Source organism: Amblyraja radiata, chromosome 3, assembly GCF_010909765.2.
Source record: "Amblyraja radiata isolate CabotCenter1 chromosome 3, sAmbRad1.1.pri, whole genome shotgun sequence".
Taxonomy (NCBI): domain Eukaryota; kingdom Metazoa; phylum Chordata; class Chondrichthyes; order Rajiformes; family Rajidae; genus Amblyraja; species Amblyraja radiata.
Genome location: NC_045958.1, coordinates 92406575 through 92433303, shown reverse-complemented (window position 1 = coordinate 92433303; position 26729 = coordinate 92406575). Strand labels below are relative to the sequence as shown.

Below are 26729 nucleotides of genomic sequence, written 5' to 3'. Positions count from 1 at the left end.
CTCCTCTTAAATGTCTCACAATTGACTGAGCCTGTGAGCGTTGAAAAGCCCGATTTGAGATGGCAGGTGAGAGTTAGTGTGTCAGCTTTGTCTGGTTCCATTTTTTGAATTAACTGAGTTTTCCTAGTCAGAATTGGCATCAGCTCGAACAAATGCATGGTAAGTTATAACTAGAGCCAGGATTTTGCCATAAATGCCATGTGCCTTTTCATGCCTCTTTTGACGATTTCACCAAGATTACCCCTTTTTCACGATTGTGCGCCTAAATCAGCCTTTTTTTTCCATTATGCTAAAAAGTCATGCTATTTTCTCTAATTGTACCGTGATTACAATGACGTTTTCTATGTTAATACGTTAATATTAATGTTATTATTAACGTGTTAACATAGTATAACTTAAAAGAAAACTTCCACCACCGGGGAAAAACCGGGAGCGCCACCGTTCGTTCGTGCCACTGCCTGCTGGTTCAGCCTTCTCCAAAGAACTGCAGATGCTGGAAAAATTGAAGGTAGACAAAGAATGCTGGAGAAACTCAGCGGGTGAGGCAGCATCTATGGAGAGAAGGAATAGGTGATGTTTCAGGTCAAGACTGATGTGAAGGCTGATGTGGGGGGGGGGGGGGGGGGGTGCGGGAAAAAGAAAGGAAGAGGTGGAGACAGTAGGACTAGAAGGAGATCTGGGAAGAGTGAGGGGGAGGAGGGAGAAGACAAGGGTTATCTAAAATTAGATAAGTAAATGTTGATACCGCTGGGGTGTAGACCACCCAAGCCAAATACCCAAGCTTGTCTCCTCACTACATTTACTGCTGGCTCCAGACGCAAATCTGAGTTTGAGTGATCTATGCAAGGCATTCATTGATGCTGGAATTTCGCTGTGGAAATTGGAAAACAAATCTCAGTGTTTTTTTTAAGAAATACAGAGGACCACATACGAAGTGAGTCATCATTACAGAAAAATTATGTTGACAGCAACTTCAACATTGTTGTGCAGAAAATTACAGATTAAGTTGCATGCAACAAAATATGGATCTCAGTAGACGAGACGACCGATGCTGTGGGGAGATATGTTGCTAATGTGGTCATCGGTACACTGGAGGCAGATCAACCACCAAAGGAGCATTTGTTGACATCGGAAGTATTGGAGAAGTCAAACAGCTCAACTATTGCTCAGTTGTTTACATCTTCACTTGCTGTACTTTGGCCAGAAGGTATATAACACGAGAAGTTTCTTCTGTTTGTGACTGATGCAGCTCCATGCATGAAATAAGCTGCTCGTGCTTTTAAAGTTTTATTCCCCAAAATGCTGCATTTGACATGCTTAGCTCAAGGACTTCATAGAATTGTCAAGCACATAAGTAGCTTGTTTCCAAATGTCGACCGCCTAGTTTCCAATGTCAAGAAAATCTTCCTCAAAGCACCGTCACATGTGCAGTTGTTCAAGGAAATAGCACCCAAGCTTCCACTAAGTCCTCAGCCCGTTTTGACTAGGTGGGGTACATGTCTCCCTGCTGTACTCTATGCAACAAATTTTGAAAAGATAAAATAAATCAAGATGCAAGATACATTGATTTGTCACGTGCCAGATGGCACAGTGAAATGTGATTACCATACAGCCATACAATAAAAATAAAGAACACAACACACGATAGAGTTCAACATAAAAAACATCCCCACACAGCAGAATCAAAGTTTCCCACTGTGAGGGAAGGCACCAAAGTCAGTCATCTTCCTCTAATGTTCCCCAATGTTCACCCGTGGTCGGAGCCTCCCCGAGCCCTCAGCATTCGCCGCGACGGGCGGCCCGATGTTCAGGCCCGCTCGCCGGGGTGATGCAAGTCCGACGTCGGGGCTGGGGGACATCCTCAGCAACCTGGACATCAGAGTCAGCCAAATCGTCAACTGTTTTGCAGAAGAAGAATCTGCTGCAGCCAGGATCGTCAATGAAATCCTGCAGAAAATGTCCCTCCATCGGGAGCTTGTGTTTATTGCTTCCAATTTTGCAAACTTCCCACAAGCGATCACTTCCCTTGAGAAACGTGGTGAAACATTAGTGAATAACTCGCAGGTTTTCAACAAAGTAACTGACGATATCTGTAAAATTCCTGGCGATGTAGGTAAAGACATACAAGGAAAATGTGAGTGCATTTAGCTAACAAAGATCTTGAAGAAATACGAAACATAGCTTCTCAAAGGTAGCTGTAATGCACAAGATATCGACATGAATATAGAGTCAGTAGCTTGTTACTGGTATGCACCAGTGACCTCAGCTGAGGTAGAAAGAAGTTTTCACAACTGAAGCATATTCTGTCTGACAGACAGCAGTTTAACACTAAATAATTTGATAAAAATGCTAGTAATTATATGCAACCAGGCAACTGGTCATTTAATGTGGAATACCATTATATTATCATTTTTAACCATATTTTGGTGGTGGAAATACATGCCTTTTTTGTCAATAAGTGCCTTTTTCGTGCCTTTTTTGTAATTTTATTATGCCTTTTTGCCTGCCTATTTCAGAGTTTTTCAGCGCCTAAACATTCAGGCTCTAGTTATAACTTTAAAGTGTGCTTTATGCCTCTGAAACACTTGGTGTAAAATTGAAGTCTAACCCAGTCAATTTTCCTTTGTCAATTGTGCATCTAATTCAATAACTGGTTTTCTGCAGATTATGTTCAAATAGTGCAGGGCAATGCCAAGTTTTCTTTATACTGCATTAAGTGCTTCAGCTGTGACATTTGTAAAATGTTAAGAATTTGAGCTATCTTGGAAGGTTTTCTCAACCTTCAAGAAAAGCACTCTCTTGATTTCTTCTTAATGGATTGGAAATGAATCGTTTAATCTTTTGCAGCTGTAAGTGCAGCTGCATCCTCAGCAGAAACAAAGATGCAACCTGGCTAAGATGGCCTTGGGTTTCCTTCATTTACTTTTGATGTTCCTGCTGCCTTTTCTCCTTGGGACTGATCTTGCCATCAGTGTTGAAGTAATGGCATATAAAAAGACACAATGTGTTGTTCTAACTCAGCAGGTCAGGAAGCATCTCTGGACAACATGGATAGGTGACATTTTGGATTGGGACCTTTCTTCAGACTGATTGTAGGTGGGTGGGGGGGGGGGGGGGGGGGAGAAAGATGAAAAAGTGGGAGGAGCAGGACAAAGCCTGACAGGTAATAGGTGAACACTGGTGAGGGGGGATTTGATAGGGGGATGATTGGACAAAGACCAGATATGGAAACAATTGTTGTGAGACAAAAGGATCGAAGAGTTGCAAATTGTGAAGCCAGTGGAAGGAATGTAGGTGGACGGGGAGAAATAGGTGCGAGTACAGGTGGGGAGGACAGGGGGAGGCGGGGAGAAAGGAAACGTGTGGGGAAGAAATGGGAGGGGTGGAAAGAAAGGAGGGTGAGAAGAGAAACGGGAGGGTTTTGTTTGAGGTAACTTAAAATTGGAGAATTTAATGTTCATACTGTTGGATATGAACTAGAGATGCTGCCTGACCCACTGAGTTACTTCAGCACTTTGTCTTTTTTTGAAAACCAGCAGATTCTCATTTCTACATAATGGCACTTAAAACTGGCCTGAAAGAAAGCTTCCCACTTGGCAATCTCTATGACATGCCATTCAGCATTCCCAATGTCGATAGCTGCAACAAATTCCAAGGGATCCATAGCATCCAACAACAATATCGGAGCAGCCAGGTGTATTAAAGAAATCTGATAGACAACAAACTAGGAAGTAAAACCCAGAGTTTATAACTGATTTTTTACATATTGCACATTAGACAAAAGTAATATACATTCTCCAATTTATTCGTTTTTTCAGTATCTGTGTTTGCCAGCAAGGCCAACATTTATTGCTCATCCCTAATTGTCCTTGAGAAGGTGGTGATGAGCTGCCTTCTTGCATCAGTGCAGGCTTCTGGTGAAGCTCCTCCTACAGTGCTGTTGAGTAGGAGTTCCAAGAGATGGACCCAGTGACGATGAATGAATAGTGATACCCTTCAGTGAAGGACCTATGCATCTGTTGACCCTGTCCTTCTTGGTTAGTAAAATAAAATTAATTTAGCATTGAGTTTATTAGGGCTCATGGTTAACTTATCATCTTGGCTGCTGTCTCAAGATTAGACTTGAATAAAGTTAAATGCCCCACTGACCGAAGGTCATCAAGAAATTCTACGGCAAACATTATGTAAAACAAAGAATATTCTAATCCTGTTAATTAAAGACTGTCCTCACAGTTGTAAGATACTGCTGTCCATTCCTTAGAACTGTGTAATAAATCAATACAAGATGGTAACACACACGCATGCGCACACACACGCACGTACAGTGGCTACAATACGTTAAAAAAATCAAATCAATCGAAACCAAAATAGTTTTATTCATCTTTTGTAATTTATATATTTTAAGATTTCATAGACATTTATTATTGTAGCTTCCGATATTATAAAACTTCACATTCGGAAATTCAATGCTGGTAAATAAGTTAAACTTCTACTTAATTATAAAATTACAAATTTTTTAATTTTATTTTTTTTATCAAGAGTGGTAATATAAACTTTGAACCTCTGCAATGATACAATCAGTTGTATTGATCAAAAGTCACAGACTTGAAATGTTAATTCGGCCTCCTTCTGCACCGACACTGCCCGAACTGCTGGGTGTTTGGCAATTTTTGTTTTTATGTTAGATTTTCAACATCCATGGGATTTTGCTAGAGAATCAATGAAGGGCCTGTATTGTTAGTCTCAGCTGAATTTTCTGTACACTTCAGCAGCTCCGAGGTTTCTTCAATCCTAGGGAAAAAATTAATAAATATCAATGCCACTCCTTCCTCCTGGTCTTTAGATTCTGCATGCTTTGGAAATATAATCATATCAAATTAGCTTGTTCTCACACAACTCGATCTGGCACAGTGGTGCAGAGGTAGAGTAGCTGCCTTATTGCGCCAGAGACCTAGGTTCGATCTTGACTACGGGTGCTGACAGTATGGAGTTTGTACGTTCACTTTGTGACAGCATGGGTTTTCTCTGGGTGCTCAGATTTCCTCCACATTCCAAAGACGTGCAGGTTTGTGTGTTCATTGGTTTCTGTAAATTTCCCCTAATGTGTATGATACAAAACTGGGATAAGATAGAACTAGTGTACGGGTGATCGTTGGTCAGCACAGACTCTGTGGGATGAAGGGTCTATTTCCACAATTTATCTCCAAAATATACTAAACCATATATAAATGATCTTAGCATAATAAATACTTCCTGGGCTACATCAAATCTTGCAGTGCAGAACTCTATTGCCTTGAATGTGATTTAAATAATTCTGCCTTTTAAATTTTATTACGAGCCCGTCTTGTAAAGTGCCAGATGTTTCATAAATGGTGCATCATTAATGCAGTTGCAGCACCTCACCACAAGTATCCTTCCCCTTCAGCAATTGGCTTACCCAAGTCATCATTTCCCTGGCCTGTTAGCAATCTGTCCCACTCTCCAAATGAGGATCAGATGAGGGTGCTTGAAAGTTGGTAGCCCAATACAATTAACTCTTACACAAGGTTAATAATACTCTTGGTAAAATGATGTAGCCAGTTTGTTCTTTTGATTTGCAGACACAAGGAATGGCAGATGCCGGATTACCAAAAAGGACGCAAGACCATTAAAACTTATCATCTACATCATTGCCATCTTGCAGTAATGTATTATCAAAGATTTTTCCTGAGACTCCTCTTCACCTGCCTCCACATCTTCATTAGGCTTAATAACAATGGTGGTGGATCCAAGTTTGTACCATGCAAGTTTAAGTCCTGCCTCTTGAAACAAATTCCAAGTAAGGCAACAGCGTCTGCTTCCGCCCTCATCTTGTAGGTGATGATTGCATGACAAGAATCATCATCAATTGGACAATCTTCAAGTTCACCAAATTGTGAAAAATGTGGCCGGACTTCCATCTTGGTTCCTTTCTGCAAATCCAGTGATGTTCAATGATTTTGGACAGTGGTCAACTACTGAGTGGAAAAGTACACTCCAAACTAGGCACAAGATGCCCTTTGCCACTACCTCGGCCTCTGGAGTTGTGTCCTCTCCCACAAACACAAAAAGGATCCATTGTTTGGCAGCCTCCAGCTGGAATTCTGTGGGGTTTTTTTAAACTTTAGTGATATCCTCTCCAGCTTGTACTTTCTTACACAAATCAATTTCAGTGTCCAGTAGTTCTCTTTACATCTGAGCTTTGGTTTTCAACGTTTTAAGAAGAGATGAGTTTGTTCCACTTGCTTTTAGTTCATCTTATAGTATGGTGATGGCCTTGGTCTGCAGTGTTTTCATTATCTCTTTATCTTCCAATTTCATTTTTTTGCTTTTTATTATTCAAGTTTGATATCAAGATCTTCTGGGTGTCTGTGTTTTGCCAAAAAATCATGTTTCTTTTTTCTTACATCACTTTGAAGTCAAAGCATATCCTTTTTCTTTTTGTATAGGAAGGAACTGCAGATGCTGGTTTTAACCGAAGATAGGCATAGATGCTGGAGTAACTCAGCAGGACAGGCAGCATCTCTGGATTGAAGGTATGGGTGACGTTTCGGGTCGAGACCCTTCTTCTCGACCCGAAACATCACCCATTCCTTCGATCCAGAGATGCTGCCTGTTCCGTTTCTTTTTTGTTGCATTGTCAAAATTTGATGAAACTGCACCCATGTTTTGCACTGCTTTTAGGGTAGCAGGATTGTAGATTGTTTTTGTAAGACATGTTGCAGATGATAAAACCTTTTTAGTTTGAGCTGCTTTTGTGCATTTAATTATAAGGCCCAATCAATCTTTTACAGACAACTTATTTGCATTCCGAATAATTTAGAGATACAGCTTGGAAACAGGCCCTTCGGCCCACCGTGTCTGCACTAGCCAATGATTTACATGTTCACGTTAGTTCTATTAATTCACTTTCTCATCCACTCCTGACACACTAGAAGGCAATTTTCAGAGGCCAATTAACTTACAAACCCGCATGTCCATGGGATTTGGGAGGACACCGGGGAACCCGGAGGATTGTCTATTGTAACCCTTGCAGTCACAGGGAGAACATGCAAACTTGGCACAGACAGAATTCAAGGTCAGGATTGAACCCGGGTCTCTGGAACTGTGAGGTAGTGGCTCCAACAGCTGTGCCACTGTGCCGAGTTTGTGTGGGTTCCATATTTCCTTCTGGAAGAGGGACCAATGTGTCCTTCACCAACTGTTTCACAACTGCAAAAGAGAATTGCTGAACTGGGTGCTGTAGTCCACAAATCACCTTTAGATTTGCAGTTGTCTTTTGTTGAGAATTACATTTTCGATTACCAGTACATCTTGATGAATCCATTGTCAAGCACTGCCTCTGTACTCAAGATTGCTCTCTTTGCTTCTTCATGCAAGGCTAATTGAATAAGGGAACCCTCTAAAACACAAAGTGCTAAGTGGGTCAGGCAGCATCATCTATCCATGTTCTCCAGAGATGTTTCGGATTGGGACCCTTCTTCAGACCGTTTGTGGTGTGGTGTGGTGTGGGGGGAAGGGGGCGGTGGGTGGGGTGCGGTGGGGAGAGAATGCTAGGAGATGGGGCGAGATAGAATGTGGAAACAAAGAACTGCAGGTTCTGGTTTATACCAAAGATAGACACAAAGTGCTGTGGTAAGTGGGTCAGGCATCATTTCTGGAGAAAAGGTAACTGTTTGGAACCCTTCTTTAGACAGGCGTGAATTATGAAGCCAGAGGAAAGAATAGAGGTGGAGGAGGAAGCGGAGAAATTGGTGTGAAGCGAAGCGGGGCACAGGGAAAAGAGGGGGGGGGGGGAATGAAAAGTGGGGGTTGAAGGGAAGGAGTTTTTTGTAGGTCAGTTATTTAATATTGCATAATTAAATTTTGTATTTGATTTCTTCCACAGGGTGGTGCTGTGCTCAAACAGACCAGTAACAATTGTGAGTGTATCAGTGTAGAAATCTGTGCCATCTTCTGGCCATGATCAGGTACTGCAGCTAATGACAATATTTTTCTAGAGGTTTCAATTATTCCAAAAATGAAACAGAAACAAAATAATATGAATAAAGAGATACCCATTTATCCACTAATGTAATTTGGACCTGCCTTGGTATGTTTGAGATAACCTGTAACAGAAATATAATGTTTGTTTCATGTTCCCACCAATGTAGTTACGACAGTGGGGTTTAACTGGGGCCAATACAAATCAACACAGACTAGTAATCCAAATAATATCCAAAGGGAGTAAGAAATTCAGAGATTAAAACAGAAATAAATCAAAAATTCTCTGACCCACAGAAGACCTTTTCAGATGTGCAAAAACAATTTGATCAAAATTTTTATCTACTAAGATTTAAAAAATATGATCCATTGCCAACAGAAAAAAAAGGTGTAGGAAGGAAGAACAGATGCAATATTTAAATCGGAGATATACACAAAGTGCTGGAGTAACTAACTCAGCGAGACAGGCAGCATCTCTGGTGAGGATTAGGTGACGTTTCGGGTTGAGACCCTTCTTCAGACTGAGAGTCGGGGAAAGGGAAACGAGAGATATAGACGGTAATATAGAGAGATATAGAACAAATAAATGAACGATATGCACAAAAATAACGATGATAAAGGAAACAGGTCGTTGTTAGCTGTTTGCTGGATGAGAACGAGAAGCTGATGCGACTTGGGTGGGGGAAGGATGGAGATAGAGGGAATGCTGGGGTTACTTTAAGTTAGAGAAATCAAAGTTCATACCACTGGGTTGGAAGATGCCCAAGCGAAATTTGAGATGGAGTCAAACCCGTGCATCAGGACGGAGAGTGAGAGGAGAGATTGTCAAAGAGGAGAGGGAGAGCAATGAGACAGAAACGAGAGGTGATTAGTGGATTAGGGATGGGTGAAGCTTGCCAGTAGGGAAGGAATAGTAGGCTGAGACAGCTAGACAATGGATAGAGTGAGACAGAAGAAAATAGATACTAAGGGGAAGAGAGGGCAAAGGTGGAGACAGCTGCTGGAAGGTTCCAACATCTGACTCAGGAAGTATTGGATTCAATTTATGTAACATGCCATACAGAAGCTAACAATGGATCTCACTGGGCCAGTACAGAAGGCAACAAACAGGTATGGTCTCTGGCCATTGAGCCTGTTGCACAGAGAAATCTCTGGATTGGGAAAGCTATGTAGCCAGGCAAAAGCAGGAGGCAGCAGTTTCCATCACATCCAGTAGGTGATGATTAGTGAAATCATAGCAATCTAGGCAATCTGCCGACAAAAATGTTGTGCCGCTGATAGTCCCACTCGCTTGACAACCAGAATATAGCCCAATCCCCATATGTAGCACCTAGTGACTGCAATTCTAAGCCCAGTCCAACACCAGCCTCTACCAATTGACACAGCGGCTGATCATACGCTGAGCCATGTAGCAAAGGAAGTCACTGTTCATTGCTCCATATGTGCCAGCGCAGAGGGAAAGAGATCTTGCTAGATTCCTGGCATATACAGCTTGAGTGGATGCCTTACCCATCACTCCCCCACCCCTATCACTTCAAGTTTTGGATCATGACCTGCGAGCATTTAGATTCTGGAACCACCAGATGAACCAGTGCTCTCACTGGTTGAGCTAAGCAGGTACTTGTGTAAAAATAGATTGACACATTTGTAGGAAGCCTCAGAATGAATAAAACAAAAGATATCATATTGAATCATAGTCATAGTGCACATAAACAAGCCCTTCGGCCCCACTTGCTCATGCTGACCAAGATGCCCCATCTACACGAGTCCAATCCGCCCATGTTTGGCCCAATCTTGGTAGGCAGTTTTGAAATATATTTATGGATTAAATAATAGGAAAATATGGCAATTAATGAAATTGTTGTTCTAGTTTTTACTACTAACTTACAAACAAAAATACAATTGCACATCTATTTGGAAACAATTGCAAAATTAACACCTGTTTCAATACAAGAATAAATACTCACATTTTGCTTATCCTTTCCACTTTATACTTGACTGCGTGTGACTGTAAAATACAAGGCATGGGTTTGAATGGAAAAACATAACTCTTACATACTACAACGTGCAGAAAAAGGCTAGCTTGTATATGAAGAACAAAACTGGATCGTTTTCTAAAATGCAATGATAAAAAAAAAAAAAAATTATTTTCTAGGGCATTATCCCAAACAGAGGAAATTCCAGCATCTGCAATGACTTGTGTCTCCAAATTCTATCATTCCCATTTTTTTACACCAACATTTCCAAATTAATTTTAGCTACCATCCTGATCCTGCAGTCAATTGTTGAAAGTCGAAATGACCCCAGCTACAGTTGTTCATTCCAATTTCTAATTATAAACAAGAATGGACATCTCGGATAACCTTCCTTGAAAACATTATGTATCATTGCTCTTGTATAAATCCAACAGCTTTATCCCAAATGCCATTTGCTGCAGACATCTCACACTGTCGCTAAATGAATAAATAAATAGAGTTGTGCTGATTACAATCACTATGGGTAACTCATTTTTGGACACTATGTTGGATGTTTATGTTAATTTTTATGTGGTGGTGTGTCTTATTGCTTTTCACTTAGTATGGCTGTATGGTAACTCAAATTTCACTGTACCTTAATTGGTACAGGTGACAATAAACTGACCTTGAAACCTTGAAATGCTAAACTTTAATATCTCTTAGATGGACACAAAATGCTGGAGTAACGTAGCAGGTCAGGCAGCAGCTCTTGCGAAAAATAGGTGACATTTCAGGTCGGCACCCTTCTTCAGACTCTTTTATCTCTTGGATAAATTGCTTCATTGCATGAACATAAAGTTCTATCGTATCGTATCAAACTTGAAACGTGATAGGTAAAACAACAAAAAGGTTTGTACGATGTCCAGAACCAGGGGCCACAGTTTAAGAATATGGGGTAAGCCATTTAGAGTGGAGATGAGGAAACACTTTTTTTACACAGAGAGTTGTGAATCTTTGGAATTCTTTGCCTCAGTGGGCGGTGGAGGCCGGTTCTCCGGATACTTTCAAGAGAGAGCTGGATAGGCCTCTTAAAGATAGCGGAGTCAGTGGATATGGGGAGAAGGCAGGAACGGGGTACTGATTGGGGATGATCAGCCATGATCACATTGAACTGGTTCGAAGGGCTGAATGTCTACTCCTGCACCTATTGTCCATTGAGCCTCGCACACCGAGGGCAGCCTTCTTGAACATACCAAGAGAATCCAAAGGTCATAAATGTACCCGGGAATTCTGTTAGATGCTGCCTGACAAATCATTAAATTGTTCAGATCCACACTTGTTGCTTTTGAGTACAAGGCTAAAAAGCAGGACTAGAAATTACAGGTATGTACATGTGCACTTCTAGAAGGAACCTGCTGGGCAGGTAGCTATTAGCACAATTATCCCTGACCAGTCTGAAGAAGGATCTCGACACGAAACGTCACCCACTCCCTCTCTTCAGAGATGCTGCCTGTCCCACTGAGTTACTCCAGCATTTCGTGTTGATCTTCAGTTTAAATCAGCATCTGCAGTTCCTTCCCACAGTTTCTCTCTGGCACTACCTTGATGTGCTTGTGTATGAAATGAGTTGATTGCTAGCACACTTCGTCACGCAATAAAAGCTCAGCACGCAAGAAAAGCTATGCCGTGTACCTAGGTACACGTGACAATAAACTAAATTGAAGCAATATGGACTTCTTTATGCTTTGAGAAATTGTTCCCTATACACTCATATGGCCCTAACTTTTTGGAAGAGCTTTGTTTTCTTTGTATCCAATCAATCTAAGAAAATCTATGACTGAAAGATGTTTGGAAAACAGCTGTGCAAAATAGTCTCATTTGTAATATTCATGATGTGATTGAATGAGGCAGTGTGAATGCAAGCATTGAAACTGATTATTCTACTTCGGTCATTTAAATACCATTGTTTTTAAGGAAAGAATGACACTTGCAAGACAAAGTCTAAACCTGAACAACACAAGTTTTCTTGTGTCTGAAGGGCCTGTCACACCTGGCGATTTTTTCGGCGACTGCTGGCATCATTGACTGACGTATCAGGTCACCGAAAAATTCGCTGCGTGATGACGTATGACGCCCGGTGTTTTTTCAAGTGTCGCAACATTTTTTTTTTTGTTGCCGCTGGATTTTGAAATGTTCAAAATCTTGTGGCGACACTGATATAATGCCGGCAGTCACTGAAAAAAATCGCCGTGGGACTGGCCCTTAAGTCTTCCATCAAAAGTCTGAAGTCTAGAACCTACCCATGTTCTCCAGAATTGCTGCCTGTCTTGCTGAGTTACTTCAGCACTTCGTGTCTTCATTTTTGTAAACCAACAACTGCACTCCATTGTTTCAACTTATCTTTGTGCTCTACACAGGAAAGGCAAGAAATAGTGTAGTCTCTCAAATGTAATCTGTCATTTAGTAAAGTTTGAGGCAAACACCTTTTCAGAGGAAATGCCAAACATTACAGGGGGTTTTAATAATATTAAATAAATTTACTTGGGAACTTCGCGACTGGCTGGGAAGTTGCCAGGTGTCACCAGGAACTTCCAGGAGGGCCCAAAATGTTTGAAAGGAATGGCAATGACAGCGTAAACCCTTTACGGGGATTGGGCGAGTGCATATTACTAAGTATGAACAAGTAGGACTTTCATTCAAAGTGGTCAGGAATCACAAAGTTGGATCATGGCTGATCTGTCTCTTAAACGCTAGCATCTAAACCTGTCAAAAATCCATCAACTTAAACTTTAAATATTGAGATATTTGCTTCCCTGTGGCTGAAGATATGCCTCCTGACATCACCTCCAGGTGTGAATTGCAAAATTATAACCCAGGCTCAAGTCATTAACAGAGGAAATCGTTTGCCTTTTTCTCGCCTAGCAGACAGTTCAATCTTAATTACTTACAATCTTAAATCAATCCCATATCATTGCTAAATTGGTGCTAGATTCTCTCCTGGGACAGTAGACCCTTCATGAAAAGTAGTATCCAGATTTCAACACAGTGATCCTATAGTCTCATATAGAATGAGTCCCATAACATTACTTCTATCAGATTGTAAAATGGGATTTTGTATGATAACTTCCTTGAGGTAAAGCCCAGTATTCTAAGGCCCGATTTAACTATGTTTATATTTATTCCATTGTTTTTTTACTGATTTCTGAGCTGGGATGTACAGTGGTAGAGCCAGTGTAGCTCTTTCACAACTCCAGCAAGCCAGATTCAATTCTAATCTGTGGTGTTGTCTGCAGATGCTGGAAATTCGTAAGTAAAACTGAAAATGGTTGAAATACTCAGTGGGTCAGGTAGTATTTGTGGGGAGAGAAGCGGAGTTAACATTTCAAACAGTAACAGTTCAGCAGAGGAGCGGTGATGATACACACATGTCAGTGGCAGCGAGTCTGGTTCAAAACATGGCGGAAGAGCAGACAAGCAGAAGGAATCACGGAGAGGGAACAGAGAGAGGGTCTCACAGAACTCCTGTCCAACAAGTAGAACTTCCAAAAAGGACGCATACTGAGAAAACACAGTTGTGGACCGGTTACATTAACTGTTTTTCAAGAAATGCTGCCAACTTACTGAGTATTTATTTCTAATTTTAAACTTATTCACTTCATCTGTAAAACCCACTAATTTTTTCCTGTTCTATGTGTTTCCAGTTTCATACATTGCCAAGTTATCTTGCAATCTTTAAACTGTTCCAACATTGTAACGTTTGAAGGAGTGACATTTCTGACCCTATTGCTATATTTGTTTTTTAGCACAATTATATATTTTATATATTGGGAATGGAGAAAATATCACCTATTCCTTTTCTCCAGAGATGCTGCCTGACCCGCTGAATTACTCCAGTATTTTGTGTTTATCTTCAGTGCATACCAGCATCTGCAATTCCTTCCTGCACATTCTATATATTTTCTAACCTTGCGATAAAATAAGAAATCTTGTCTCATTCAGCTACAATGGTTGTTTTGCTGCATCTGGCTGTCTAATTAACTTTGCACCCCCAAACGTCAGTGTTCAAGACATGTTATTGCCCCATGAAGCATGAGTGTGCATATTCAACTCTTTGAAATGCGAATGACTAAGAATCTGGTGCAATGACATTCATTTCTTAACCTCTGTAATGCTGATGAGTCAGAGACTAAACAAATTTCAGCCCCTCAATTTAGCAATAGCCTTGACCAAAATAGATCACATTCATTCTACTTTGGTGATCATAGACTCTTCAATGATGTGGGGGTAAAAGGCAGTACTGTCACAACCTTGACCTTGATTGAAGGGTTTATCGAGCTTCAATTTTCATCCCTAGTTTCAAGCAATTTACTGTAATGGATAGGAAGATTCAAATATAAATTTGGAAAACTGTTATTCCATTCATTTTTCAATGTACAAAGTTCAAAGGTATTTTATTGTTACGCGTACAAATTAAGGTACAGTGAAACTCGATTTACCATACAGTCATACTAAAAAAGCAACAAGACACACAACTACATAAAAGCTAATTTAAACATCCACCACACGGATTCCCCACGTTCCTCACTGTGATGGAAGGCAATAAAGTCTAATCTTCTTTCCTCTTTATTGTCCCGCGGTCGGGGCAGTTGAACAAACCGCAGTCGGTGCTCCGGTTTCCTCCCACATTCCAAAGAAGTGCAGGTTTGTAGGTTAACTGGCTGCTGTAAATTGCTCCAAGTGTTTAGGATGCAGAGCTGGGATAACATAGAACAAGTGTATGGATGATCATTGGTCAGCTTGGAGTCAGTGGGCCGAAGGGCCTGTTTCGATTGTATCTCCAAAACGAACTTGGATATTATGAGCATGTTGATACCATATTATTATGATAGTATGAGTAAGTTAACCAGAACCCGAAATACATCTCCAATCTCTATCCCATTTCATGTCTTCATTTACTCCACTTCCAGTACTCTTTCTCCAGTCTCCAGACACCATTCTCATTCAAATGAGTTCCTCTTACATCTGCCTTCTTCCCTCTATCATCTCCAACTACCACCGTTCCCTCTAACTTTGCATATTCTTGATTTTGACAACTGTCGTAATGTTATAAGAAATCATTATTTTTTGTGTGTATATTTCTTGCTCTCTTTGATAGAAAGTAAGGTTGAATGAACCACGTTGACAATATTTTCAAAACAATTCATTTTTAACCTTCAATGTTTCAGTCTTAATCCTGAATTCTAGAGGTGATGCCACTTTTGACTTAAATAACCAAAATGGAAGAATATTTTATGTCAGGACAGTGGCGTACCATGTGACGGTGTGGATTTACTCTGGGTGCTGGTTTCATAAGACATAAGAGCAGAATTAGGCCATTCGGCCAATCGGTCTCATTCCATGTCTGAAAGCTTGTTTGTAGGTCAATTGGCTTTGTAAACTGCCCCGAGTGTGTAGGGAGTGGATACAAAAGTGGTGTAACATAGAACTAATGTAAAGTGGGTGATCTATGATCGGCATGGATTTGGTGGGCTGAAGGGCCTGTTTCCATGCTGCATCTCTAAACTAAACTAAACATTAGCACGCTCTCTAGTTTAAAGAGGACGTAAGAAAATCTCATCCAATTTTACTCACCTTTGTGACTTCTGTCAGAGATAACGAATTGATGCACATTGCTTTGGGCGATTCGTCTGCTGATAACAGCGAGTTGTATCCAGATGATTGATAGCTGAGGCTCCCTGGCGTCTCCACTCTCAGTTCTTTATCTGCAAAGAAATATTCATCCTGAGTCAACCTCTGCCTTTTGACATGCCTGTGCAAGGCCAGATACCAGACACTGATTTAGTGAAGAAAAAAAAAGTAGGCCAGGCATTGTTTGGAGCAACAGACATTGCTGCTTGAGCTTCAGTACGCAGTCATATGTGCCTATTGCCAATTATTGGTTGACACTTCCCACCCAATATCAAAAAATTATTATCTTCAGAATTCCTGCGTTATCACCATTTTGCATCAAGAATGACATTTTACAGAAGTATAAATATTTAAGATAACTTGAGAGTGTGCAGGCAAACTACAAATACTGCAATTGTGCAATGCAGCATAACAATTATTAAAAGCAAATACATTTTAAAGTAGACACAAAATGCAGGAGTAAACCCTTCTTCAGCAGGGTTTCGACCCGAAACTTCACCTATTCCTTTTCTCCAGAGATGCTGCATGACCCGCTGAATTACTCCAGCATTTTGTGTCCATCTTCAGTGTACACCAGCATATGCAGTTCCATTTTGAAAGATATTGATGTCAACTCTGACCAAGATAAAATTTATCATTCCTGTAATGGCTTGTTAACAAGTTGTGCATTTTCCTTAGTCATCAGATTCAACTTTAAAATGGAATGTTGTAAGAAAATATATTAATTAAAACTTAAAATATTAAAATTAACAGCAAAAAACATCCTCCTGCAGCATCCATACCAACCAGTGAAAAGCCATCCAGCTAAATCCCCTCTTGCCACTCTTGGTTCAGAACTTTATCATTATTGGGATACCAAATGAACCTCTATAAATCTTTTTATTAAATGCAGTGAAATCATCCAAACCCTATCTGCTTTGCCATGCTACCATCGAGCAGGAGGGACAGAAGTCTGAAGTACTAGATTAGCAGGTTTAGGAACAGGTACTTTCCTTCACCTATCAGGTTCTTGACCTAATTCTTCCTTGACTGGTCAACCTCTTGCACAAACACGGACTTATTATTTTTTTAAAATCATGTTTTTGCATTAATGCTTTGTCTCTTGCACAGTGTAGAAACAAACAACTGCAGATGCTGGTTAAAATTTAAAAGGACACAAAGTGTTGGAATAAATCAGCAGTCAGGCAGCATCTCTGGAAAACATGAAGAAGTAACGATCATAAGTTCCAAGTGCAGAATTAGGCCATTCGGCCCATCATGTCTACTTTGGCCAGTCAATCTTGGCCAATGTATCTTTCCCCCTCAATCCCATTGATGGAACCAGTCTGTTGCTGGAAGTACTCCTCAGGTTGACCAGTGTGTCGTGGAGGGAGTGATCTGCATTGTCCAAGATGCTCCACAGTTTAAGGAGCATCCTCCCCTCCAAGACCACCTCTCATGAATCCAACCCCGCCCCGGGAAGGAGCAGCCTTCCTGATGAGTTTGTTAATCTTGTTGGCGTTCGCGGCCTTCGTCCTGCTGAAGGGCGAAAAAGATGGCACTGGCTACCACCGAATGGTAGAACATCTGCAGCATCTTACTGCAGACGTTGAAAGAACGGAGCGTTCTCAAAAAGTACAACCGGCTCTGTTCCTTCTTGTACAGGGCCTCGGCATTCCTGGACCAGTCGTTTACTGTCCAGGTAAACTCCAAGGTATTTGTACTCCTTGGTAAACTGCACATCCACACCATTGATGGAGACAGGGGACAGGGGTGTTCCTCTCCTCCTAAAGTCAACCACTAACTCCTTAGTCTTGGTGGTGTTGAACTGCAAGTGATTCAGCCCACACCACTCAACAAATATAAATACAAAAATTACCATTGACTTGGCCTTCACAGTTGTCTGTGGCAATAAATTCCACAGATTAACCACCCTCTGACTAAAGAAATTCCTCCTCATCTTCTTTCTAAAGGTATGTCCTTGTATTCTGAGGCTATTGCCTCTGGTCCTACTCTCCCACTAGTGGAAACATCCTCTCCACATTCACTCTATCCAGGCCTTTCACTATTCGGCAAGTTTCATTGAAGTCCCCCCTCATCCATCTAAACTCCAGCAAATACAGGCTGAGTGCCATCAACCGTTTGAGGTTTAGACTGCAGCATAATAGACATTGCAAGAAGCATGGAGAATGAAATAAGGGACCTTTTGATGCAGCTTTTCAGGCACTTATGAGCCAGGACTTAAAGTATTACATGCAGTTTTCATCTCCATATTTAAGGAAGATGTACTTGCATTGGAGGTGATGCACAGAAAGTTCACTGGATTGGTTCTTGGAATTCAGTTTATGATGCATGAAGAAAAGATGTGCAGCTGGCCCTATATTCATTGAAGCAAGAGGAAATGCAAGGTGGCTTCATTGAAACAAGATTTTGAATGGATACTGAAATTTGCGGCGAGGTTATATAGAACCAGGGAGCAAAGTTTTAGAATAAGCATCACCAATTCCAGATTAAGATGAGCAAGAAGCTCACACTCAGGTCATGAGTCTCAGGAATTGGCTGTCCCAGAGGACTGAGGAGGCACAGTCACTGAATACTTTCAAGACCGAGATTGATAAGGCATTTAAACTGCAAAGTAGCCAAGGGTTATGGGGAGAGAGGGGGGGATGTGGTGTTGAAATCAAGATTGAATTAACAATGATTGCACTGAATGTAGGTTTGAATGTTCAATTGACCGCCACTTTTTGTTTTTGTGTACAAACTATCCACTCACCTATCCCATGAGGCACCACCTGCCCCATCTATAGAAGACTCAGATGTTTTTAATTGCTCATAATGCACCTCAGAACACACAAAAAAAGGGAGAAAAAGCAAATCATCCACAATCCTGAGAGATTGCCTCAGAAGACAATTATTATTTAATTTTTACAATATCAGTTTACCTGAAGAGTTATGGCTTGTTATTTGGCATGAAGTATATTCATCATTCCCACCAATGGAATCAGAAGGCAAATCATTCTGGAGATGAAAGACAAGCTATTATGCGAGCTAAAAATAATTACAGACAAATGTGATTTTTTTTAAACTTGCTTTATAGGAATTTTACAGAACTGACCCAAATATTATCAATTTATTCATCCAAAGACAAGATATTTTTCATTTATGTCAGGAGAAAATTGCATGCTTTAAAATTATTGGAAAGATGTAGTACATATCAATTGCAAGATACAGATTGGTACAAGTCAAAGATTAATTATTCAATAGATAGGTAAAAATATGCCACATTTCCAATAGATTTTTTTAATCCATTTCAGATCCTGCTTAAGCCAGCTCTCTCAAAGTATGATTATTTTCTCTATCATTTTTCATTTTGTTTAATCTACTGTGAACTTCACAAACCAAAAAAAAACATTTGGTCCGAAGCACCAAAACAACTGCACTAAAATGGCCCATATAAAGAATTTGTGTCTCTTAGCAATACTTTATTTTTCTAATAAAATAATTCTGCGTGTGTTGCTATGGCATTTGTTGTCAATTCAAATGTCAAGTAGCTCTTTTAATAACACTTTGACTCTATGATCCTCTATGACACTTCCAGAATTAAGCTTTCTCCTTGTTTTACTAGGAATATCAAGGAATTTTTAACAAGAACATATGGATATCCATAGCAACTACTCAGCATACATTGGATTCTTCCATTTCAAGAATAAGCATGACTATAACGTAGACAATGTAACCTTATTCATTGCTAACGCTTCAGGGAATCTAGATAAGCAAAAGACGGTAAATAGATATGGGGTGATATTGTTAAGCGCAAAAATGAGAACTTAAACAAGGAACAGCTGCACCGCAGCAGGGATTTCTGGTCTTAGCAGAGCTAACTTCACCTGGCATCAATAGTTGAGGCTGAGGAAATTCTGGGAGATGGGTGGAGTGTAGAGTTGGCCAGAATTCTCATTATCCAGTGACCCGTATCAGAAACACTCAAATTGAGTCAGAGCAGCACCAGGTTTGCTATTGAGGATGTCTTGAGTTTATGCCGATGAACAAAGCACGTCCAAAATAAATTTCTGACTCACCTTTTTGGAATGTAGCAACAGCTGAGTTTCCAACAGTACAACGCGGCTCAGTAGATTGTTCCAATCCCTCGCATCTATAATCACTTTCCCAGCTGTAGAGCATTCTAAAGCTTGCAGCTTACTCTGTACCACGTCCAGCACCTGGAGCTTCTCCTCACATTTGGCAATCTGCTGCTTAAGCATGGAGATCTCCAGTGCCTGTGACTGTCAACCAAACAAATAACCAGATTAACACTTTCAAAACAAAAGTGACAACTTAATTTTTTAAGAACAGCAATGATTTAAAATGCATCGTTGCCGCCTCTCAAAGACTCATCAACATCAAACAAAAGAATCAAAACTAGACATGCTTGTGTCATGTCATAAGGGATAGGAGTAGAATTAGGCCATTTGGCCCATCTAGTCTACTTCAATCAAGGCTGATCTATCTCTCCCTCCTAACCCCATTCTCCTGCCTGCTCCCCATACCTTTGACACCTGTACTAATCAAGAATTCCACAGATTCACCCCCCTCTGACTAAAGAAATTTATCCTAATTTCCTTCCTAAAAGAACGTTCTTTAATTCTGAGACTGTGACCTCTAGTCCTAGACTCTCCCACTGGTGGAAACAGCCTCTCCACATCCACTCTATCCAAGCCTTTCACTGTTCTATATGTTTCAATGAGGTCCCCCCCTCATTCTTCTATACTTCAGCGGGTACAGGCCCAGTGCCCATCATAGGTTAACCTACTAATTCCTGGGTTAATTGTTGTAAACCTCCTCTGGACCCTCTCCAGAGCCAGCACATCCTGCCTCAGATATGGTGCCCAAATTTGTTCACAATATTCCAAATGTGGCCTTCCCAGCACCATAGAGCCTCAACATTACATCAATGTTTTTGTATACAACCCTTCTTGAAATAAATGCTAGCATTGAGTTTGAGAGAGAGAGAGTTTATTGTCATGTGTCCCTGATAAGACAATGAAATTCTTGATTTGCTTTAGCACACCAGAACATAGTAGGCACGAATACAGAACAGATCAGTGTGTCCATATACCATTGTATAAATATATACACATGAATAAATAAACTGATCTATATAAACAGATTATGGGCTATTAATGTTCAGAGTTTTGTCCGAGCCGAGTTTAATAGCCTGATGGCTGTGGGGAAGAGCTATTCCTGAACCTGGTCATTGCAGTAATCAGGCTCCTGTACCTTCTACCTGAAGGTAGTGGGGAGGTGAGTGTATGGCCCGGATGGTGTGGGTCCTTGATGAGGCTGCCAGCCTTTTTGAGGCAGCGACTGTGATAGATCCCCTCGCTGGATGGGAGGTCAGAGCCGATATTGGACTGGGCAATGTTTACTACTTTTTGTAGTCTTTTCCGCTCCAGGGCGCTCAAGTTTCTGAACCAAGCCACGATGCAACCATTCAGCATGCTCTCTACTGTGCACCTGTAGAAGTTAGCGAGAGCCTCCTTGACATACCGACTCTGCGTAATCTTCTCAGGAAGTAGAGGCGCTGATGTGCTTTTTCTATGATTGCATCAGTGTTCTCGGACCAGGAAAGATCTTCAGAGATATGCACGCCCAGGAATTTGAAGCTCTTGACCCTTTGTAAGAGTCATCATAGGCATGCCAAATTTCCTCAATCTCCTAAGGATGTACAAGGCATTGGTTTAGCCTTTAATGTCATTGGTTCACAACGGATTGTTGGTAATATTGACTCTAAGGAACTTGAAGTTCTCAACCACTTAACTATGACACCATTGATACTGATTGGGGCATGTACTCCACCATGCTTCCTGAAGTCAATATCTAGCTCCTTTGTCTTGCTGACATTGAGGGAGTTGTCCTGACACCATGCTCTCTATCTCCTCCTGTATTCTGAATCATCATCGTTTATGATCCTGCCCATGTGCAGAAGGAGTTGGAGCCAAATTAGACTGCATAATCATGAATTTATAGTGTGTATCGAACATAGTAATGGAAATGTGCTTCCAAGACCTGTAGGTTGTAGAGAAGGTGGATATGATGAGGATGTAGAACAAGGACATCCTGACAATTATCAGCTTCAGCCCTGTGCTGGCAATAGGTGTCACAATTCAAGACAGCAGCATCTCCGCCATGGGTGATAGGAAAAGCAGAAGTACCTCTCTTCCAGTTTGTTGCAGCTGCATGTGTTTCCATGCTACCTTGTCATGCAAGAAAGAAGGAACTCCTGTCAATTAGTGTTTGGGTGACCTTACTACAATGTTAAATTGCTGCAAGTATGTGCATGCAAGGTTCGTGGGCAAGGTTTGCAACACAGTGAAGTTTGAAAGGGTGTGGTGAATCACAGGAATGTTGATTTACGAGACTTGATTGTTGTAATTTGGAGATAGGCAAGTGATTGGGTGTGATTAATTGAGGTAATTGTTGCATCTGCCAGGATGTGGCAAAAAGAAGCATTTACAGGCCCGAATCGTTCGGCACGTCTCTGATCAATATGCAGTATGGAAGCCAGGTCTTCAGGGCTGGACCCCCGACAGTGACCATGAGAGGATCAGCTCAAATTAGGACGTGCATATGTGCCAGGACGGTTCTTTCCCCACTATCCTTCATTTCCTGCATACTTACAGGAAATTAGTAATCAATTCCATCTTCCTACCCTAAATCTCTTCTTAAATTGCAAATCTTTGTCTTTTCATTCTGGGTACGGTCCATTTCTATTCATCCAATCCCACTTCTTCATTTTAAGCTTCCGAATCAAATTATCTTGCAATTTCTAATATGCCAATTAAAACAAGACCCAATTTCTCCATAACTTTCTTTATATTTTATGGATCCTCATACCGATGTGTATCCTGGTGAATCGTCATCATGTACTCTGCTCAATATCCTACTAAATACATGTATACTCCGGAAGGCAACATGACTATTTGCTGATCCTCAACTGGGTCAATGATGGATGATGTGAGAAGGACCAGGAGGAAAATTGAACTCTTGATGTTGCTACAACGGAAAAGGAGAAACAATCAATGCCTTGATGGGCTCCTGAAGTATGATTGCAGGTTCACAGTGAGTAGCAAAACAGTACAGAATTGATGCTTAATGCATTAAAAGAAAGAGTAGGAAGGCAAATAACAGGTGATAAATTGATGTTGGGATTTGGCAAGAAATAATATTCAAAATGGGATTTAAATAAATGAACAGCAGGGTGCTCTGGGGAGTGAGAAAAAAACAGGCATAAAAAAAAATATTTGGAGTGAAGTCAGTGCCTGCTTTCATTCTTGACCATGGTCAGCCCGCACACTTGGCTGCTGTACTCAGTCCACACATGGTCCTGAATACAACCACACGGAGCCAAAAGCAAACTTGCGCTACTTGGAAATGGTAGAAATTATGCAAGAAATACATCAGTAAAGAGGCATATGAATGAATCTAAAACTGAAGTCTGAGGTACAGTGTTAGGATAAAGTTAACATGACAACAACAACAATCAACAATAATCAGTTTTATTCGTCACTTGCACATAAATTGCAAGTGAAATGAATTTGCCAGCAGCGGTACAATGAAAAAGAACACACAATACACAATCAAAATTTAACACGAAGTGATCTTCGTAAGTTTGCAACCTAAAGTTTAGGTTTGGACTATCTATGGCAAGTTTGGAACTTACATTTTGAAACCCAAATAAGCATAAATGAAAGATCAACTGATTGCACCAATTACTTTGTTTGCGATCACAGATTTGCTTTATGTGTAAATGATCAATCTGCGGTTGCCCAGCGCCAGATTCAGCATGCATACCTGGCATCTTCAGGTTATGTCTGTGCACCTTGCATTACATCCACACACCGAGCCTGCTCTACCACTCTGCTCTCACTCTTGGCCATGTTCAGCCAGCACACTTGGTTGCTGAACTCAGTCCATACACGGACCTGCACCCAACCATATTCAACCCATACTAATTTGCTTGGTTCATTTAACTTACTACATATTAATTTCCACCTTGAAGTTGAGGTAGATAAGTTCTTCATTTATATTGTTCAAAGGAGTAAAAACTTACTTCATGTGAAGTTGATGGTTCCGTATATTCACGAAGAACAAGTGGCCTGTCTTCAATAATTTCATTCTCAGGATTGGATGAAAAGCAAAATGTTTTTAGATCATCATTGGGTAAATGACGCTCCACCAAAGGTTTTACCTGAAAACAAACAGAAGTTTATTTATTCTACTTTCTCTCCAACTCGTGTACACATGTACCTGAAAGTGCTCTTTGACTGGGCTGATTCATTGTTAGGTATAACATGGCAGAATGCACTCAGAAACTGCAAAAATGCAATGACTGATTTTTATTTCTCCAATTGAACAGTATAGAAAGTCAGGCCCTCAGATGCACAATTTCCCATACAAACATATGAATCCGGAGCATGTCACTCAGCTCCTCGAGGCTGACAAAGTCGTGACAGATGTGATTGTAAATTTAACCACATTCGTGTCTACCATAATAAACTTTCACCCACTGACTTATCAAGAATCTATTTACAAAGAAACTTTCTAAATTGAGCCCACTCTGTCATTCAGTTTGTTTAAGGAAGAACTGCAGATGCTGGCAAAATCGAAGATAGACAAAAATGCTGGAGAAACTCAGCGGGTGAGGCAGCATCTATGGAGTGAAGGAATAGGTGACGTTTCGGGTCGAGACCCTTCCTCAGACTGATGTGGTGGTGGGGACGGCAAGAAGAAAGGAAGATGCGGAGACAGTGAGCTGTGGGAGAGCTGGGAAGGGGAGGGGAAAGAGGGAGAAAGCAAGGACTACCTGAAATTGGAGAAGTTAATGTTCATACCGCAGGGGTGTAAACTACCCAAGCGAAATATGAGGTGCTGCTCCTCCAATTTTTAGTGAGCCTCACTCTGGCCATGGAGGAGGCCCAGGACAGAAAGGTCGCATTCGATATGGGAGAGAGAGTTGAAGTGCTGAGCCACCGGGAGATCAGGTTGGTTAATACGGACTGAGCTGAGGTGTTGGGTGAAGCAATCGCCAAGCCTGCGTGGTCTCACCGATGTAGAGCAGTTGACACCTAGAGCAGCGGATGCAATAGATGAGGTTGGAGATGTCCTCATTCTTTAGGGAACAGGGGTTCCCCTCTTCGACTATAGATGAGGCTCTCACCAGGGTCTCTTCTATATCCTGCAGCTCCGCTCTCATTCCCCATTCCCCCACTGATAACAAGGGCAGAGTCCCCCTTCTCCTCACCTTCCACCCTACCAGCCGTCACATACAACAGATAATCCTCCAACATTTTTGCCACCTCCAATGGGATCCCACCACTGGCCACATCTTCCCATCTCCTCCCCTTTCAGCTTTCCGCAGGGACCGCTCCCTCCGTAACTCCCTGGTTAATTAGTCCCTTCCCACCCAAACCACCCCCTCCCCGGTACTTTCCCTTGCAACCACAGGAAAGGCTACACTTGTCGTTTTACCTCCCCCTTTGACTCCATCCAAGGACCTAAGCATTCTTTCCAGGTGAGGCAGAGGTTCACCTGCACCTCCTCCAACCTCATATATTGCATCCGCTGCTCTAGGAGTCAACTGCTCTACATCAGTGAGACCAAGCGCAGGCTTGGCGATCGCTTCACCCAACACCTCCGCACAGTTCGCAATGTCCAATCCCATTAACATTTTCTAAGTGATCTGTTCATTTCCATACTGCTGATGTCAGTTTATCTGATCTACTGTTCCTCATTTTTTCTCAAGCAGTGCTGAACATTGAGAACCATCGAAGACATGATTAAATTTTGTCAGGTGTCATCCACTATCTCTGCAGTCACCTCCTTCAAAGCCCCGGGATGCAGGTTTGCACGTCCTGGTAATTTATTGCTTTTCAGTCCCATTAATTCCTTCAATACTAACTTTTTACTGTGCTAATTACTTTCATCTTCTCATTCACACCAGACCTGTGGTTCTGCATCATTGTGGGAGGCTTTCTGTGCCCTCTTCAGTGATGACAGTTTTTTTTAAAGCAACATTACAGGTTGTTTCCTTTGATGCAATACTACCATTAATTGCATTTCCTTGCGTTTATCATTGCAGTTACTCGTGTCTACCACTTATTGCTCATATCTTTATGCATAGTTTAATTTCTGTATAGAAGACACAGTACTGGAGTAACTAAGCAGGTCAGGCGGCATCAATGGAGAATTTATACAGGTGAGGAGGATTTTTGATGGGCAGTTGATTGGACAAAGGCCAGGGATGAAAAGACAGAAGGTGTGAGACAAAAGCATTGAAGAGTTGTGAATTGTGAAGCTAGAGGAAGGATTACGCATGTGTATAATTTATTTTGTGTGTCTGACTGACCCTATGTACCAACGATGCTGCAGAAACAAGATATTTTCCATTGCACATGTACTTGTTCATATGATAAACTTTACAAACTTGATACAATTATTTCCTCAAATTGGAAATGTCTCAGATGTCCCTGATGATAAACATGTCCCATTGTAAACTGGCACATTCTACCGTGTAGGACCACATGCAGGGGGACATACTAAACATTTGCTGCAGAGATTCACTGAGAAACGGCAAAGGTTGAGGATCCTCTGTCTACAGAACCATGTTAAAAACGGAAGAAGGGTCTCTACCCGAAATGTCACCCAATCCTTCTCACCAGAGATTCTGCCTGTCCCGCTGAGTTACTCCAGCATTTTGTGTTTATCTTCGGTTTAAACCAGTATCCGCAGTTCCTTCCTGCACACGTTGAAAATGTCTTGGATGTCACTAATGAAATATATGCAAAAAGAAAATTGTTCCCCTAGAGATATAACTTAAGTTTTTTTCCACAAGATTGTCATTTTTATAAAAAGACACAAAGTGCTGGAGTAACTCAGTGGTTCATGCAGCATCTTTGGAGAACATGTATATGTGCTGTTTCGGGTTGGGACCATATATCTTGGTATGGGATGCTTAAAAACTGAAATTAATGAGGATGCATCTGTGGGAAGAGAACAGCGTTAACATTTCAGGTTGTTGACCCTTTGTTAGAACTATCACTATTAAAT

The 26729-nt window shown here is 41.1% G+C and overlaps 1 protein-coding gene across 4 annotated transcripts in view; it reads right to left on the bottom strand.

The window, feature by feature from the left end:
- Positions 1 to 4358: 4358 nt before the first annotated feature.
- cep44 (centrosomal protein 44) overlaps positions 4359 to 26729 on the bottom strand; it is a 68128-nt gene continuing 45757 nt past the window's right edge. For all 4 annotated transcript variants that reach the window (XM_033018321.1, XM_033018320.1, XM_033018323.1 and 1 more), the window contains 6 exons: positions 23734 to 23871; positions 19703 to 19906; positions 18566 to 18641; positions 15588 to 15718; positions 9969 to 10009; positions 4359 to 4791 (listed from right to left, as the gene is read on the bottom strand). In XM_033018321.1, the coding sequence (XP_032874212.1) occupies positions 4710 to 4791; positions 9969 to 10009; positions 15588 to 15718; positions 18566 to 18641; positions 19703 to 19906; positions 23734 to 23871 (672 nt within the window). In that variant the 3' untranslated portion in view covers positions 4359 to 4709. The remainder of the gene's footprint in view (positions 4792 to 9968; positions 10010 to 15587; positions 15719 to 18565; positions 18642 to 19702; positions 19907 to 23733; positions 23872 to 26729) is intronic.